This window comes from Arvicola amphibius, chromosome 2, assembly GCF_903992535.2.
Source record: "Arvicola amphibius chromosome 2, mArvAmp1.2, whole genome shotgun sequence".
Classification (NCBI taxonomy): Eukaryota; Metazoa; Chordata; class Mammalia; order Rodentia; family Cricetidae; genus Arvicola; species Arvicola amphibius.
In genome coordinates this window covers 54279236-54298330 of record NC_052048.2, presented here as the reverse complement: position 1 = coordinate 54298330, position 19095 = coordinate 54279236, and the positions used below count along the sequence as shown (strand labels likewise).

General features: G+C 41.6%; 1 protein-coding gene across 13 annotated transcripts in view; it reads right to left on the bottom strand.

Moving 5' to 3' along the window:
* Magi1 (membrane associated guanylate kinase, WW and PDZ domain containing 1) overlaps positions 1-19095 on the bottom strand; it is a 609686-nt gene that overhangs the window by 96367 nt on the left and 494224 nt on the right. For 5 of the 13 annotated variants that reach the window (XM_038317854.2, XM_038317858.2, XM_038317862.2 and 2 more), the window contains exons 5-7: positions 11868-12069; positions 4593-4675; positions 678-716 (exon numbers count right to left, since the gene is read on the bottom strand). In XM_038317854.2, coding sequence (XP_038173782.1) covers positions 678-716; positions 4593-4675; positions 11868-12069 — 324 coding nt within the window. The remainder of the gene's footprint in view (positions 1-677; positions 717-4592; positions 4676-11867; positions 12070-19095) is intronic. The other 8 variants (XM_038317855.2, XM_038317859.2, XM_038317864.2 and 5 more) reach the window with 2 other exon arrangements.

Here is a 19095-nt window from a genome sequence, read left to right as displayed (position 1 = left end):
TACAGTCCAAAAGCAAAGCAAAGTAACAGCACTAAACACACATGCAAATTACTCCTAACTTTAACAGCCAGGGTAGTCAAGAGCTGAGTCACACTGACAGTCTCCACAGAAAATGGCACAAATAAACAGCACACCTGCTGCTCAAGACACTGACTACAGAGACAGGGTCAGCGGTTCACGGCCCGTGACTTCACAGCAATGCAGTTAGGAGACTCATCAGCTATGCAGCTCCTCACCGGAATTATTTTATTCCACATAGCTCACATAGCAATCAGTAAATTTGTCTCTTGAATTTTTGTTTTACTTGGCTTGTTTACATCGTTCACAGAAATAACCTTGCACACTACACAAATAAAGCAATGAAGCACAGACAGCTTACACGGAAGTTCGAGGGTCATGGCAAGCATCCCTTCGGTTTTCTCCCCCGATTCTGAATCTAAAGATCACTCGTGGCCAACTGATTCTCATTCTACGCTTAATCTGCTCACACTGTTTCTTTGTAAACACCGAGTATTACACAGAACTCTGCTTGACTCCTGTCACTGAATACATTCACTGCCTTTCATGGGCAAGCAAGGCTGAAAATTGTGACCGGAGACGCACACACTCAAGGCACAGAGGGATTCAGCAGGTCACCACGTAGGCGAATCACGCGACAGCAGCAGGCAGGGCATTACCTAGTTCACTGTCCAGCTCCTCGGTGTGTACCCCTTCTTCTCCAAAGGAAGAGCAGGAATGAGACAGAAAAGAGAGAGACAAATTCAGACACCAGCACCAAGAGAGAAACTCCCTCAGAAAACAGCAGCAAACACCACTCTAGTGTCCTTACCTGAATTGTGGTTTGTTTCACTGGCTTGGCAACTAAACTCCTGACCTCAGTGTAAATCACAAAATGGTAAGAGCTGATATTGGCAAAATAATTATACAGCTCGTTTCCTCGCATGTCAAAATGTTATTTGATTGGTTGTAAAAGATGATAAATACCTCTGTGGCTCCCACGTCCTTAAGTGGGAAGTCACTTACTACAGACCTTCTCTGTAGCAAAGCGGTGAGGCCTTTCAATATAGGTCCTTTTAATCCTTTAATAATCCTCTCATCACAGAAGCAATTACACTCACAATTAAAGCATTACTTAACTTAAAAGTAATACCTCTTGAAAAAGAGACGGTAAGGTCAAAGTGAGAAAGAGACTGTAAACTACGCCTTTCAGTAAGGGCTGGGAAGATCAACTGTTTTATGGCGACACATACCAGGGCCGCGAGGCTTGAAGGCCGCACTGCAGGTGGCGAGGGCAGAGTTCACTCATTGCTTTTTGGTCTGTTTATTTGTACATGAGCTTTCTAAGTCAAGTGAAAGCATGCTCAATTATTTGAGCCAGCAAAACAAGTCAAAATCCTTTCACTCTTGATCTCCTCTGGCTGTCAATAAAACAAGTGGCTAACTACTGAGATGAGAACTCAGCCCAGCACACCAAAGTCATTCTGTTGCTAAGATCTCCCCAGCTACAGGGAGCAAGTGGCTGTTGCCTACACTGGAAGGAAGCTATGTAAACCCAGAGCCAAGGGGTCCAAGCCTCTCTCCACAGTGTTACATGCTGGTGCTCAGAGCAATTTCTAGATCATCTTAGGTTCTACTCATTTCTCAGCTAGTCCTAGCCCCCAGTTTGGCCTCAGGATCTCATCTCTGGGCCTTGGTGGAGTCTACAGACAGACTGCCAATGCCCACCTGGCATGAACAGTAAGTTTTGACTGACAGTCTTTTGTTTTTTGTTTTTTGTTTTTTAAAAATAGGTTGTCAGATTTAAACAAAATCATTTGCAAAAACACCCGTTTAGATATTATATAATAATGTTTTGGGGGAGAGTTTGTTCATTCCCTCCACTCCATAGCTATGGGCTAGTCACTGTGCTAATGGCTTGTTAAATCAACACAGATACAATGTCTCTTTTGGAAGGAGAGACATATACATGACTAAAAAAAAAAAAAAAATCCAACTGAAATTAAGAGCATGCCTAATTTTCTGAGGTTATGGAAATAATGGTGATATGATGTGAAGGGTGTACGGATGTCAACAAAAATGCCTAGAATTAGAGCTTTGTGGGCACTGGATGCTGTGCTTTTGCAGTCACTGACACACCTACAGGGTTTACAATGGATGTGTCCCATGGAAGACCCTTAGCATCTGGGAAACGTGAAACTATGCCAAGGAGGAAGAACGGTGCATCTAGTTGTCAGGCAGCAACTCAGTGAGGCCTAGTGGGAGTGCAAAGCACAGGGCAGGGTTGAGCGGAGCAAGGATGGCTGGAAAAGCAGATGTACACCTGGCAGTTACTGAGTGACCAGAGAGCCATGACGGGGGACAGCGAAGACATCGTCATACTGATACTGACAAACACTGCTGAGAGCAGCAGAAGGGAAGCATGGAGGTAGGAGACACGTGTGAACCGGCTGAGGATGGCTCAGGCAGGGAAGAAAACAGCAAGTGGATCCAGAAGTGTTAGGAAGCATGGGAATCGAGCTGACTCATGCATCAGAAAGGGAGGGGAAAGTGACAGGTCATTTGGATTCCTGAGTGTGTAGCCACTTGGTCTCAACTAACACGGGCTGGGGAAGGGTCAAGAGTTTGGTAATTAGCCTGAGTCTGAAATCTCTCTGAGGCAGCCTGTTGGGACAGTAACCAGGCAACTGAAAACACTGACCTGGCACCAAGAAGCAAAGTCAAGACTTCTAATGGTACTAGACAATGATCAATGACCAAAAGTAATTAATATACTGTGGGTCCTCACTCATTTAAGAAAGGCGACCGAAAGTGCAGCGACCTCAGACTATTTAAGGATGACGCTGCTACGTTGCATTCTATGTGCAGGTGAAGCTGAGAGTATAAAACAATAAAGGCACAGCATGTGTAAGCCATAGTGCTTTCTTGGTCTGTGTCATAACAGCAAACAGTAAGGCAGATCTGTGCACTCACATTGGAAAACACAAACTGGCGTGTCATCATAAGATTACATGTTTATGGTGTCTGCAATACACGTCATTCTAAATGAATAAAATATATGATTCTAATGTTGAAGAGATAATTACCAAAATCATTGCACTTGGCATGGATGTATGCTTGTGTTAAAAGAAATGCTGGTAATGCAGAGTTGAAAATTTGCTAACAAAAACATTAACGCCTCTTAATGCATTTATTCCACAGCAATTTTTCCTCACTAAAAGGTTTTGCAATCTTCTGTCATCTATAAAATCATAGTACTATGTATTCTCACACATTCTCAATGTACTTATAATGGATATGAAACCTAAAGACCCTATGTGATAAAAATGGCTAACCTGCCTTCAGATTCATCTCTTGTCAAAGAGATCAAACTTGTTCTATCAAGTTGTACTAAAGTACATTCTAAAGAATGCATGTGAGGATCCTTGAAAATTGATCACCTATGTAGTCTATTAAACAGAATCCTCAAACACTCAGCTGTTACCCCCAGTGTATGAGAAACAGCTCTGACCATACCTGGTTCATTCCTTCTTCAGCTATGGAAACAAGGAACCAAAATAAAATGAGCACCTGCATTGTGCCTCTTAAATTATAAAAATACATATTTCCATTTGAACTTGTTCCAATAAACACAAACATGCAAATCTATATTTATTTTATATAATCTGCAACTATAGGCAACAGGAAATTCTCAGAGTACAAGGCTTTTAATTGTATGATACTTCAAAACACTGGCTTGCATTTTCCAAATATCACATATATGTATATGCAACAATTCTGCACTTCAGGACAAATTAACACACCTTTGTTATCTCAAAGTGAAAAAATGTATTCCACAATTAATTATACTATAAATTCAAGTGCCAGAATTGTATAACGAGCAGCAAGACAAGCTGTTTGTCTTTTACTTTGTCCCCAACAGAAAGTAATCTTGGTCAAACTTGGGTTAGATTCCAGTGCTAAAGAGGACATACTTGCTCTGCCTCAATTTTTTTTTCCCGATTTGGAAACTCTAAATAATCTTTTTCAATGGAAACTTGTATAATCAGAAGGAACATTTGGGAGATTAAGAAGCAGCTTTAACACCTGCCTCTTGGAGGAACAGCCTTTCAAAAATTACATCTGTATTTTAAGCTACAAGGATATTCCCAACATGTCAAGATCTTCCCATTGCCCCCAAACTGGAGAAACAAGAATTATAAAAACAAAGGACCAAGAAAATCTGCTGATTTCTTCCCTGAAGGCTTTTATAACATAGGGTTAGGGTCTAGTACATTAGTATGTGTGGAAAATCAAACTATCTTGGTTTCTTTATTCCTGGAGTTTCTCTAGAGTCTTTTCCAAGTTCGAGGCAGAGGATGTGTTTGCTTCTATTTCCAACAACTACACTGGAATGTACATGTTTTGAACTATTCTTTTGAAAGAATTCTATTTACATCACTCTTGCGTTCTAAACCACAGTGTGCTTCTTAAAAACTGAACAACCCAAACCACTTCAATGTTAAAAACTGATTGACCTTGTGAGCACTCTTTAGAAAATATGCACATGTAGTCAAACCCCCAACTTGCTGATCCTAAAACCTCTTAGTCCTTACCATCATCTTCACATTCTTCCAGAGGCTTCTGCTGCTTGTTCAGGCACCGAGGGTCTAACCATGATGTTGTCTTTGTGTTATGGCTGAGATCCAGAGACAAAAACAAGAAATTTATTTAAGAAGAGAGAATAACAACAAAGTACAGACAGAGGAATCATAAACACTTGCATATCTGCTCAGGAACCAATGAAAAGATGCGTTCCAACAGTATAGCCAAACCACCAGAGGGCTGGAGGTTGGAATGATAATGGTCAAGGGTGAGTCTTAGAAGGACATTTCCCTTTCTAAGATATATTCAATGAATTACTGAATGCTTAAAATAAAATACCAGCTTTCTTTTTGAAAAAGAAACAAACAACAGGCTTTTCTTACAGTCTACTGCTATCTAGACTTATTAATCAGTCTTCGCATTTGCCAAAGAATAAATTTTAATTCAGTTTATATTTGTCTATGACTTTAATTTAAAATACTGGGATTCACAAACAAGGCTGCTATGTGCCTATTCTATCATATAAGGCCTTTCCTGACAATGTGGAACCCTCGGTCACACAGCACATCAAAGCTACTCATAGGATCACTCTCCACCACATCCTAACTTAAGTACTTATTTATCAGGGTGGGGCACATTCGTGCCACAGAATATGTGGAGGTCTGAGGAAACCTTGCAGGAGTCAGTTTCCTCTTCCATTATCAGGGTCCCAAGTACTGAATTCAGTTGTCATTTTGGGGGGAAACACCCTGACTGGCAAATCACCTTGCTGGTTCTTAACTTGTGCTTTAGGGAGATCAAAGGCAACCCAAATTATCTATTACAAGTAGAATCAGGCTGTTAAGAAACAAGGAGAGAAAGAGTAACAGAGATGGTGTCCAAATGCCTTCTGGAAAGTATGTGCCAACCCTAGAGAAAAGATCTCAGCTGTGACTGGGGCCCTTTGGAGAGCTGAAATATCCCAAGGGCATTGCAATGGAAATGTCACAAGCAAAGTGGGTAGAAGACGCCTTTGTGCTTCCCCGAGTTGATCAAGACACTGGAGGTCAAAGTTCTGCTTGGGTCTGATTCACTGAACAACTAAGTGGGTGAAATGGGAACCCCAAGTTCAAGAGTTCTGGCTCACAACTGCAATGAAAACAAGAAACGGAGAGAGAGAGAGAGAGAGAGAGAGAGAGAGAGAGAGAGAGAGAGAGAGAGAGAGAGAGAGAGAGAGAGAGAGAGAGAGAGAGAGAGAGAGAGAGAGAGAGAGAGAGAGAAGAAAAAAACATTTGAAGTTTTGGCATGAATCCTCTTTTATCCCAAGTTTAAAGTTTGGGCTGTCAGTGTCAGAAAAGACTGGGATTTTAGACTCAAATCTTCTAACTGTTGAAGAGAAAAGTATGCCATTTCAGCCATGACAACAACAACGAATTTAAGCTAATACAGCAGTTCCCATCATCACTCCGTCCTACCGGGCCACTTGCAGTCATGAGAACTTCATTTCATATGTTAATTTAGTTCTCATAATAACCCTGTGGGGAAAGTAAGGAGCAGCAAAGTTACTATCCCCATTTACAGAGGAGAAAAATGGGAATACAAGATGAACTCTGCCAAAGGGCACTGCGGACATGGCAGAGATGGAACTGAGACCCACGGAGCTGCACAGTTGACTCTGTGGTCCGCACTCGTCCACACAATGACCACACTATACTGGTCACTGCTGGGAGACAAGAGTGTTCACCACTTCAGAAATGATCTTTGTCTTAGTTACGTTCTTAGGCTGTGATAAAACATTGTGACGAAAAACAATGAGGGGAGGGCCGGGCGGTGGTGGCGCACGCCTTTAATCCCAGCACTCGGGAGGCAGAGGCAGGCGGATCTCTGTGAGTTCGAGGCCAGCCTGGTCTACAAGAGCTAGTTCCAGGACAGGCTCTAAAAAATCTGCAGAGAAACCCTGTCTCGAAAAACCAAAAAAAAAAAAAACAAAAACAATGAGGGGAGGAAAGGGTTCATGGGTTCATTTCATCTTAGAGCTTGTCATCCATTATCCAGAGAAGTCAAAGCAGGGGCTTGGTGCAGTTACTGATGCAGAGGCCATGGAGCAGGGCTACTGCTTACTGACCGGCTCAGTTTGCATTCTTAAGTAACTCAGGACAAGCTGCCCAGGGGTACTACCACCTCCCTCCCTGGGCTGACCACACCTACAGCAATCACTACCCAAGAAAATGCTCCATGCGCTTGCCTACAGGCAATTTTATGGGAACATTTTTCTCATTTGAGTTTCTTATTACTGAATATGTCTAGGTTTGTGTCACATTGACAGAAACCAACAGGACAACTAATCCCTTGTTGACACATAAACATGTAATTTATCCATAGTCTTTCTTTCGTATTCATTCCCAAGACCTTATATTAACATCAATGTCACATATATCACATATAAAACATTCCAACTTTTAAAAATTACAGTCTTTAAAAGTTCATTCTCTTTAAAATACACAAAGTCATTTTCAAAGTTCATGTTCTCTCCAAAATATCCAAACTCTCTCAACTGTGAATGCCTATAAAAAGTAAGCTACATACTTATTTCAAACAAGGAAGAGTCAAAGCCCAGTTACCATTGGATCAAAGCAAAAGCAAACTCTGACACTGTTTGGGACTTGAAAATCTGGGCTTCACAGGGGCTTAATAAGCAACTCGACCTCTCTAGCTCTAGCACGCAGAACCCACACAGTCCATCTCACAGGCTCAGACCAGCTCCGCTCTACAGCTAGTGCCGTCCCTGGTGGCTCTTCCATAGTACTGGCATTTCCAGAGCCTTACCAATTACCTCTCCTGGCCTCTCTTTAGGGACTCTGACTCTGCCACATGATGCCATGTGACCCTTTACGTCATGGGGCTTCTAGTACAACTGAGTCTACACCATCACCAGTGGCCTCTCCTGGCCTCCCACAGTGCCAAATCCCAGCTGCTCTCCATGATCATGTCACACCTTCAAGCCACCAGGGAGACTCTTACACTTTACCCAATTCAACCGCCATCTGAGGTATAGTCGTGGTCTTCTCTGAACAACAGCTTTTGTGTGCTGACCCCGAGGAAATACTTCCAGATTTCTGATCTTCAATGATGCTGGCCTCTTCCTAAACACCACTATTTTCTCAGCTCCCGAATTAATTATCCCATTAAAGCAAAGGCTTCACTTTAGAAGTGCTGGTCTCTTGTTAATTAGAGTCAGTTCTTCAGCTCTAGCAGACCAGGACCATAGGATTTTTTACTGAAATTATCAAAAGGCCACAACAGAGTCTATAAGGGACTCTCAAGAGAAACTTCTAAGATTTTACAAGTTAGGCTTGACTATCACAACAAAACTCAGCATTCATATATTCCAACATTCATATATCCCAACGTTCATATATCCAACATTCACATATTCCAACATTCATATATCCCAACATTCATATAGCCAACATGCATATATACATTTGTATAGCCAATACTCATATATCCCAACATTCATATAGCCAACATCCATATAGCCAACATGCATATATACAACATTCGTATAGCCAACACTCATATATCCCAACATTCACATATCCAACATTTATATATCCAACATTCATATAGCCAACATTCATATAGCCAACACTGATATATTCCAAGCTCCCATAAAACAACCCACTGAGCTCTGAGCACTTAATAGCTTTTCCAGTCCAAAGTTCTCAAGTCCTTTCAATAACCCTTTCTGTCTGTCTCACCAATGTCTCACACCTGGTTCCAATTTATGTCTTAGTTACCTAAAACACCACGAATAAAAGCAATTTGAGGGAAGAAAGGGTTTATTTCCTCTTATAGCTTCGGATCAGGAACTCAAGGTAGGAACCCATACAAAGGTCATGGAAGGATGCTGCATACTTCCAAATATGTCTAGGTTTGTGAAAAGTTGACAAAAACCAACAGGCACAACTTTTTAGTTTGAAATAACTACAGATCCCCATGTCACCACAAAGAAGAAATAGCTAACAAGTCTACACCTTTCCCTAGATGCCATCAAAGGCAACACCTTTGCAAGCTGTGCACTGGGACAGTTAGGACACGTGTTTATTATGAATATAGAAATTTTAAAATTCCTTTTTGTGTTATTAAGATTATGTGTGTGTGTTTGTTCCCTCCCTGCCCCGTATTTTTTTTTTTTAAAAAAGACAGAATCTCACAATGCAGGATGGCCTCAAACTCAGTCTCCTGAGAGCTGGGTTTTCCAGGGTACAGCATGTTGCCTATAGGATTTGTTCTTTAGTCGGTTAATATGGCATACTATTCCAATTAAATTTTCTTTTTCTTTTCCTTTTTCTATTTGTAATGTCCTTGAGTTTTTTGTTCCTTTTGTTTTTCAGTAGCAGGGTTTGAACCTGTGCTGTAGGCATACATGACAAGCCTTCTTTTGTATCCCTCATAGGGTAACACTGACATAAAAACATTGTGTAGAAATGGTGCTCATTCTTCTACAATAGAATTCTGCACGTGAAACCACGTGAGTCTAAGATTTCTTTTCCACGAGTTTTAAACTATGAACTTACTTTCCCAATAGTTGAGGGCTCCTTAAAAGATCCCATGTCATACTAGAGCTACAGGCTGTGTCTCTGGAAACACTGGTCCGACTGAGATGGTTTATTAAATGTGTATATGTACACCCGTGGCCACATTCTCTTAGTAGCTTCTGGCATCTCCAGGACTAGTGATAACTCCCAGCTTGATTAATAGTGGCAAATTTCCATCTTTCATTCTTTGTCTCATAGATGCTCTTCAGGACTATTAAACCTTTGCAGAATTAGCCATCCCAGGCATTTGCTTCAGGGTTAGTTCCAATGATTGATGCTCTTTACTCTCCCTGGTGATCTGCTCGACAGTCTATGCATGTGTGTGTGTGTGTGTGCATGAGTGCTGAGATTTATTACTTTTAGTTTACATGTATAAGTGCTTGCCTTTATGCACATGCACCACATACATGCAGTTATCTGTCGAAGTCATCAGATGACGCCAGACCCTGAAATAGAGTCACAAACTTTGTGAGACACCACCATGTGGGTACCGGGAATGAAATCAGGTCCTCTGCAAGGACAGCCAGGGTCCTTAGCTGTTAAGGCATCCCTGACTTTGCGTTTGACTTACTCTTCTTTTCCTAGGTTCTTGAAATAAAAGCTTAGACTACAGACCAGAGCCTTCTCTTTTTTATAAATGTGATTAATACCACACATCTACCTTTGTCATTCACTGGGTTTCGTTCCGCTCTGATAGGCATTATTTTCATTTAATTTATTTTTTTCCTCAGGCTGAGCATTAAGGAGACTAAGGCAAGAAGATTACAAGTTTGAGGTCAGGATAGTTACAGAGAAATTGTACAAAAGCAAATAATTTCTTTTGTGAATACTGTTTTGAATTATTGGTTCTCTTTCTAAAGAAGTCTAGTGCTTATTTGTGAAATGTTTGTTTTTTTTTGTTGCTTCATTAGCTAATACTATGATGTAGTGTTTTGTGATTAATATTTTTATTATGTTTTCCTTATCCTTTTATGTTCAGCATACCTCAGCTGTTACATCTGAAATAAGTTTTGTTGCATTTTCTACATTTTTTACATTTCTACATTTTTCTACATTTTCTCAAATCCCGATTTACCTATATTGTACCATGCAATAAAATTAGCATGTATTCGTACGTACACCTAAACATTAGGTGGAAAGCTATGAAATTTCTTCAAAAACTGTAACAGAAAGTCTTAAACTTTGAGTTAGGAAATGATTTCTTCCTACCACAGTAAAGGCACACTCCACAAAGGAAAAAAAATAAACCAGATAAGATGAATTAAAAGCTCCTTGACTTTGAAAAGCAATGAAAAATCACACTTAAGAAAAATCACAATTACACTTAAGAAAAATCAATAAATTATGTCAGAATATTAAAGAAGCCTGAAAACTCAGTAGTAAAAAAACTGAAACCAGTTAAGAAAAATGCCAAGTAGTTATCATTTTAATGGGAAAATAGAATGGTTATTTATTATAATTATAGAAAAAGGATTCAATTGTCTAACCCCTTAAAGAAATTGTAGACCTTCCTAAATGCTCTCACACTGAATAGTTTAAGACTGATATGGATATACAAAGAACTCAAGAAACTGGTCATCAAAAGAACAAATGATCCAATAAAACAAAAAATGGAGTACAGACCTAAACAGAGAACTCTCAATAGAGGAATGTAAAATGGCTGAAAGACACTTAAGGAAATGTTCAACATCCTTAGTCATCAGAGAAATGCAAATCAAAACAACTCTGAGATTCCATCTTGCACCTGTTAGAATGGACAAGATCAAAAACACTGATGACAACTTATGCTGGAGAGGTTGTGAGGCAAAGGAAAGACTTCTGCATTGCTGGTGGAAATGCAAGCTGGGATAGCCCCTTTGGATGTCAGCATGGCAATTACTCAGAAAATTAGGAAACAACCTTCCTCAGGACCCAGCAATACTACTTTTGGGTATATACCCAAAGGATGCTCAATCGTGCCACAAGGATATGTGCTCAACTATGTTCATAGCAGCATTGTTTGTCATAGCCAGAACCTGAAAAAAACCTAAATGCCCCTCAACCGAAGAATGGATAAGGAAAATGTGGTACATTTACACAATGGAGTACTACACAGCAGAAAAAAAAATGACATCTTGAATTTTGCAGGAAAATGGATGAAGCTTGAAAACATCATTTTGAGTGAGGTAACCCAGACACAGAAAGACAATTATCACATGTACTCACTCATAGGTGGTTTTTAAACATAAAGCAAAAAAAGTCAGCCTACAAACCACAATCCCAAAGAACCTAGACAACAATGAGGACTCTAAGAGAGACTTACATAGAGCTCATCTACATGGGAAGTAGAAAAAGACAAGATCTCCTGAGTAAATTGGGAGCATGGAGACTTTGGAAGAGAGTTGAAGGGGAGGGGAGAAGCAGGGAGGGGAGCAGAGAAAAATGTAGAGCTCAATAAAAATCAATAAAAATAAAATTAATGTCACAGAAAACATAAATAAGTACAAGGGAAATACATAAATCTCTTTGAGATATACAACATGTGGAATAAAAATATTATGAAATAAAAGACTTTTACGGATGAAAACGTTTTACATGAAGCTTGCATAATCAGAATAACACTGCTGTGTGATCAGTTCTCTCAGTCTTAGCTGATATCTAGAGCAAGAGAGCAGGAGAAAGATAGCGAGAAGGGTATTTTCAGGTAGAGAAAATGGTATACTTTACTCTATAAAATAGACTTCTCCATTTTCGGTATAGGCCATCTCCCAGTTTTCAGGTAGAGGACCTAAATTATCCTCTGCAGAAAGAGGTAGGTACTGAGGGAACTTCTGAGAAGGGTCCGTGATGGGAGCAGCGAGGATGCTACTATTCACAGGCGGGAGCGTTGCTTCTTGCAGAGTGTGTTCGTCCTGGTCTCCAGAATCGGCTGCTCCATCAGGCACAAGGGAGAGAGAGAGGAAAAAAAAACAAAACAAAACACAAAGCTGTTCAACAACACGCTGCAAGCTTGGGGAATACATGACAAATACAACTACATTCTTCCCCCACCCTCATTTCTGTTCCTAGATTTTATCAACAAATACTAATTATGCATAATAATGGCTTTCATTATGTCATTTTCACACAGGTACACAATAGGTTTGGATGATATTAACCCGTCACCCTCTCGTATCTTCCTTTCTCACCGATTCCTTTGCTCTTCACACCTAGCCCTCCTCCTTCTTTATATCCCAAACTTTTAGTGACCCCCCGAGTTTTTCATCAGCATGTTTACAAAAACTTCTATGTTTTGCCTGTAGCAATACCAGTGAAGAAAATGCCTCTACTTCCTCTAATCAACCATTAACAATGTGTAAAGCATTACGGTGTACGCGGCCGCATGAGTGCTTCCTCTCATGGCAGCCTGCTGCCGGGTCCAATCTTACAGACATCCTTAGCAGGTCATCACAGCTGCTATGGGTGCAAGAGTGCAACAGTGATGTCATGCCAGAAGTCAGGGTTCCACCCCACTCCCCACCTCTTTTCGGCTCTTATAAATCCATGCATCCCTTCATCTGCAAGGTTCCCTGAACCTTGGTGAGGGTGTCACAGATGTCTCATTTATAGCTAGAGATTTAACAATTATTTAATTAATTTTTGTACTGTATACCCCTGATGAATACAGTTGTAGAAACTTCTCAATAAAATACTTGCAGACCAAACACAAGGACCCATCAAAAAAAAAAAAAAAAAAAAAAAAAACACTTTTCATCATGATCAAGCTGGCTCCTTTCCAGAGATGTTCAGGGATGGTTCAATCAGTAACTGTAATATGTCACATAGATAGGCTCAAAGACAAAAATCACTTGATCATTTGAAGAGAAGCAAAAGATGCCCACATCCAGCATCCACATTCTTAAAAGAACTTACTTTTCCCAGTAGTTCTGGCTATCAAGTCTGGCTTCTATTTCACTTGGGTTAAACAGAAAGAATCAAAATGACAAGGACGGCCAGGGATAGAGCTGAGTAGTGGAGCATATGCTTGGCACATGCCAGGCCTCGGCCTCAGTATCTAGAAGAAAAGGAACCACCCACCAAAATAAACAAGCAAACCAACAAAAAACACAGCAAAAGCTATTTTGAAAAGAAACAAGAGAACAATTACCTTGAAGATAGCAAAGAAGAAACCAATTTATCAACTCAAACACTAAGGATTCTGTATCAAAATCTCCTGAAAGTGATCTGAGATCTCATTCCATCAAATTTATTAGGTTGCATGATTCAGGAGAGGGGAATAATATCAAACTGAACACATAGACTCAGTGGCATTTTTGTAAATTTTTATATGTTATTAGAAGACTTTTGATAGTGTGTGAAGTCCTTCTGTCTATGTGTTGCTTTTATTTGTTAACAAATAAAGAAGCTGCCTTGGCCAGTGATAGGGCAGAGTAGAGCTAGGTGGGTGTGAGTTGGTTGGAACTAAACTGAATGCTGGGAAAAAGAAGGAAGAGTTGTGAGAAGTCATGGGAACCTCCAGAGGAGAAAGACTCAAACTGATATAGGTGTGTCTTCTATCTATCTGATGATTTCTTTCATTGGTTAATTAATAAAGAAACTGCTTGGCCTGATAGGTTAGAACATAGGTGGGTGAAGTAGACAGAACAGAATGCTGGGAAGAGGGAAGTGAGGCAGATGCCTCAGGCCTCTCCTCTCTGAAACAGATGCAATGGAGCCAGCTACCAGGTCATACATGCTGAATCTTTCCCGGTAAGACACCACTCGTGGTGTTACACAGATTATTAGATATGGGTTAGTCAAGATGTGAGTAAGAGGCTGAAACTAATGGGCCAGACAGTGTTTAAATGAATGCAGTTTGTGTGTTGTTATTTCGGGTGTAAAGCTAGCTGTGTGGGATCCGGGCAGGATGAAAAGCAGACCTGCCCGTCTCCTCACTACATCAAATGGCCGGCAGAACCTTGTCAGTAAGCCACAGCTATGTGGCGATACACAGATTAATAGAAATGGGTTAACCAAAGATATAAGAGCTAGCTAGCAACATGCTTAAGTAATTGACCAAGCAGTGATTTAAATAATATAGATTCTGTGTGGTTATTCATGGTTTGCACAGCCAGACTGAACAAGTGGCCTCCTACTACAGATAGATGCTGGCAAAGATAAAATACTGTCAAATTAAGCTGGAAAGAATACAAAAGTTTAGAATGAGAGACAGCTACGGGAATGAGTCAGAACTGAGACTCCTTTGGGAGGCTAAAGAGACTGTTCCTGTGAAAACCAAGACAGTTACCCCAGAACAGCATCATGTGGGCGGGCTGATCTGACTTGGATCTTAAAAGAAGTGAATATGTCTCCTTGCCTCCGTATTAACCAGAAACATCAAGGATGATGTCATCAAAACAGCCATAAACAGCACTGTTGATATCCCTGCTGACTTCTCATAGAGGAGGATGATATTAAATGTCAATCTCCATGGGGCTTCAAAACATACTAATCAAGATATAGTCATTTTCTGTCTCTCATAGTCACTCCCCTGTAGACATTTCTGAGTGAAAGCAGAGAAAGGGATAAAACACTGGTTCCCAAGCTGTCTGATGAACAGCTAGTGAGCTCAACACACGAGGAGACTCTCCAAAGGCTGGATGGCACAATTCCGAGCATGCGGGATGAGCAGTGCTACCACAACCTAGCACCACTGACTTGACCATCTGTAGGACTTCCTGGCCAACAACTCTCCCCTCTCATTTTGGTGTCATCATTAAGGCTCCTGTTTGGAGGCCATCCAGTGTCCGGGTGGTCAAAAAAAAAAAAAAAAAAAAAAAAAAACAGACACAAGCCCATTTGTGGTTCCAAGTCACACTCTTGGGTTTAGGAATATTCTATCATTTTTGCTCTTTCCATTGGTTCAGGAACAGGTGCATGTTGCAAGACTAAGAAATGAAGGTCACGTGTCTCAGTCCCATTTCTATTGCTGTGATAGAACACCAAGACCAAAGGCAGTTTGGAGAGGAAATGGATTATTTCAGTTTACAATTGTATTCTACCATGGAGAGAAGTAAAGGCCAGAAACTCAAGGCTGGAAGCTGGAGACAGGAACTGTAGCAGAGGCCAAAGAAGAGTGCTGCTTGGCCAGGCAGTGGTGGCGCAACCTTTAATCCCAGCACCTGGGAGGCAGAGGCAGGCGGATCTCTGTGAGTTCGAGACCAGCCTGGTCGACAAGAGCTAGCTCCAGGACAGGCTCCAAAGCTTCAGAGAAACCTTGTCTTGAAAAGTGCTTATTCAGCCTCCTTTCTTCTACTACCCAGGATCACTTGCCCTGGGGTGGCCATGACCTCCAGAGAGTTGGGCCCTCCCACATCTATCATTAACAAAGGAAATGCACTACACACACCTACAAGCAACCCTTACAGAGGCATTTTCTCAACTGAGAGTCCCTCTTCTTAAATAACCCCAAATGGTGCATGATGCCAGTGCAGTCAGAGAGCCTGGAGGACCCAGGGGCCCAGGATTAGGAGGCAGTGGCAGTTTCTGCTGAAGACTCAGCAGTGGTTTTAGGAGCCACTGTCATGGTTGAGTTCATGGCCTTGCCCAGGCCGTGGAGCTCATGAAGGCAAAGCTAACGACAAGGAGTGGAGAGATCCCTGTCACCTGGGCTCCCAGATTAAGGACATGAAGATCAAGTCCTTGGAGATCTACCTGTTATCTCTGCCCATTAAGGAATCTGGGATTATTGACTTTTGTTCCTGGTTCATCCCTAAAGGACGAGGTTTTAAAGATCATGCAGAAGCAGACTTGGGCTGTTCACTGGGCCAGGTTCAAGGCTTTTCTCACTATTGAGACCACAATGGTCATGGTGGTCTTGCTTTTAAGTGCTCCATGGAAGTAGCCACTGCCATCAGCGGGGCCATTATCTTGACCAAGCTTTCCATTGTCCCTGTGCAGAGAGGCTACTTGGGGGAATAAGACTGACAAGCTTCACACAGCTCTATGCAGTTACAGGCCGCTGTGGCTCTGTGTTGGTGTGTCTCATTCCTATCCCAGAGGCACTGGCATGGTCTCCGCTCTTGTGCTCAAGAAGCTATTGATGATGGCTGGTACTGATGACTGCTAGGGACCACACTGCCATCCTGTGCAACTTTGTCCAGGTCATCTTTGATGCCATCTCTAAGACCTACAGCTACCTAACCCCAACTTCTGGAAAGAGACTGTTCACCAAGTCTCCTTATCAGGAATTCCCTGGTTATCTTGTGAAAACCCACACCAGAGTCTCTCTCGGTTCAAAGTACCCAGGCTCCAGCTGTGACCACCCCATGAGGTTCTTATACAAGAAAAATAAAGTGAAGTCTGTTTTAAAAAGTTCACTGTTGTAGAATATGAGTTGAGGATGTGTTACATTTGTTTATGCTGTGGAATATTTATTTAATGATGCAAAGATTGCTGCATTCTTTTTGTTGCATCTGTTTATTAACTCTGTGAAGCTGTGTTACTTTGCCTGTCTAAAACACCTGATTGATCTAACAAAGAACTGAACAGCCAACAGCGAGACAGGAGAAAGGCTAGGCAGGGCAGGCAGGCTGAGAGGAGAAATAGGAGGAGAAAACAGGGAAGAGGAATGAAAGGAGGAGGAGGCCTCCAGGGGCCAGCTACCCAGCTACATAGCAAGTCATGGAGTAAGAAGTAAAGGAAGGTATATAGGATAAAGATAAAAGCCCAGAGGCAAAAGATAAATGGGCTAATATCAGATAAGAAAAGCTTACTAGAAACAAGCCAAGCTAAGGCCAGGCATTCATAAGTAAGAATAAGCCTCCATGTGATTATTTGGGGGGGGGGGGGGGTACAGGGTTTCTTTGTGTAGCCTGGTTGTCCTGGAACTCACTCTGTAGACCAGGCTGTCTGGAACTCACAGAGATCAGCCTGCCTCTGTCTCACGAGTGCCGGGATGGACTAAAGGCGTGTGCCACCGCTGCCCGGCTTAAAGGGACTTCTTTAAACGTCACACTGAGGAAGACTCAGCTCATACAAGAACTATGTTTTCAGACTGTGGTGATATTTTGTTTGTGTTCTAACAAATAAAGCTTGCCTGAAGATCAGAGAGCATAGCTAAGCTACTAGCGGCCAGGCAGTGGTGGCACACACCTTTAATCCCAGCACTTGGGAGGCAGAGGCAGGCAGATCTCTGAATTCAAGGCCACTCTGTGCTACATGAGATTGAATCTGTCTAAGAGAAAAACATGCTCACAAAAAGGTGATCCCGGTACTCGGGATCACAAGCCTTTAACCCCAGAACTAGGGAGGTGGAGACAGAGGTAACATGGCTGGATAGAGAGAGGAATATAAGGTGGGAGGAGACAGGGGTTCAGAAGCAATTTGAGGAGCAGTCTGAGGCAGCAGTTGGAACAGTGGTCTGTTTGAGGATGCAGTCTGAGGATAGAATCACCCCTTTTGTCTGAGCATTGGTAGAGGTAAGAACTCTAGTGACTGGTCATTCTGGTCCTCTGCTTTCACCCCGGTAGCTGACTCTGAGTTTTTATTATTAAGGACAATTACAATTTGTGCTACATCAAACAGTTCTCTAAAGAATGGTTAAGCCGGGTGGTGGTGGCGCACGCCTTTAATCCCAGCACTCGGGAGGCAGAGGCAGGTGGATCTCTGAGTTCGAGGCCAGCCTGGTCTACAAGAGCTAGTTCCATGGCAGGCTCTAGAAACTACAGGGAAACCCTGTCTCGAAAAAACCAAAAAAAAAAAAAAAAAAAAAAAAAAAAAAAAAAAGAATGGCTAAGGTAGCATGTGAATTGTTTAAAGTCTTAATTTTATGTGGGTGTTTATTCCCAACTGGGATTTGAATTCAGCTTCTCAATCTTGAGCAGCAAATGCTCTTACTCACTGATTCATTTCTCCAGTTCCCCACATGGCTCTTTAACACTTTTGGTTGTCTAAACAGCATGTACTTTGGCCGGCAGTATAATTCTACCACCATTAAGTACATATAAGAAGAATCTGTCTTTAGTGGCTCCTCTTAGCTTTGTAATTCAGGGGTCATTTGTAGAAGACTGTCCCACTACCTAGTGTTCAACGGTCAGTCCTTTGGTAGTATCTGCTCATTGCTGAGTGTCTGCTCTCATCTCATAAAGACAGCACAAGCTATGCCCTTGGGGAACAGGTGGCCATTATTCCCCTGTTGCCCTGCTATATTGACAATGAATTTACATAGGCATGATAATGGAGTATAACTTCTTCAAATGATCTAAGCAAGGGACTGCAGCAATATCAGACTATTTTTAAATGTCCAAGTAAGTATCATTTTTAATGGGCACATAGTACTTCTACATTGGATATGAATGTCATAACTTTAGCAAAGCCAGCCTAAAACAGAGCTAAGACCCCATATTTTGCCACTGTTGTTCAAGGAACTGTTAGCTCGGAGCAGCTGGTGGATTGCAACTTAAAGAGGTATACAGTGCAAAATGTTTTGAACAACTCCTTTTACACATATCACAGTGCTGTTAATTATTGGAAAGTACCAGTTTGAGTTAGTGCACGGCAGAGCATCAGTGTTGTGAACTAGTACTTCATTCAACATATTCCTTGCATGCTGATGTTACCCTATCACACAGGCACATCAAATTACTGCCCGTCTTTCTTTCCCCTCTCCTTTTCCTTTCTACTTTCTTTCTCCATCCCACATCACCCCCATCCCCAGATGCAGTGCCTGGAACCGGGCCCAAAACTTACACACTGAGTTATCCTTCCAGCACATGCCACCCCTTTGTAGTATAAGCTACCTGCCTTCTTGTTATTAAGGTGGGAACTTAAAGAGTGCAACTGGTGATCATTTGGCTTCCTGCTTTATGTATAAATTAATGATGAGACGTTTTACCAATGATGATCTGGGAACATATGCTGTACTTAGATGCTAGAATTTCAACTGGGGATGATAAAGAAATCAGATTTTCTGAGA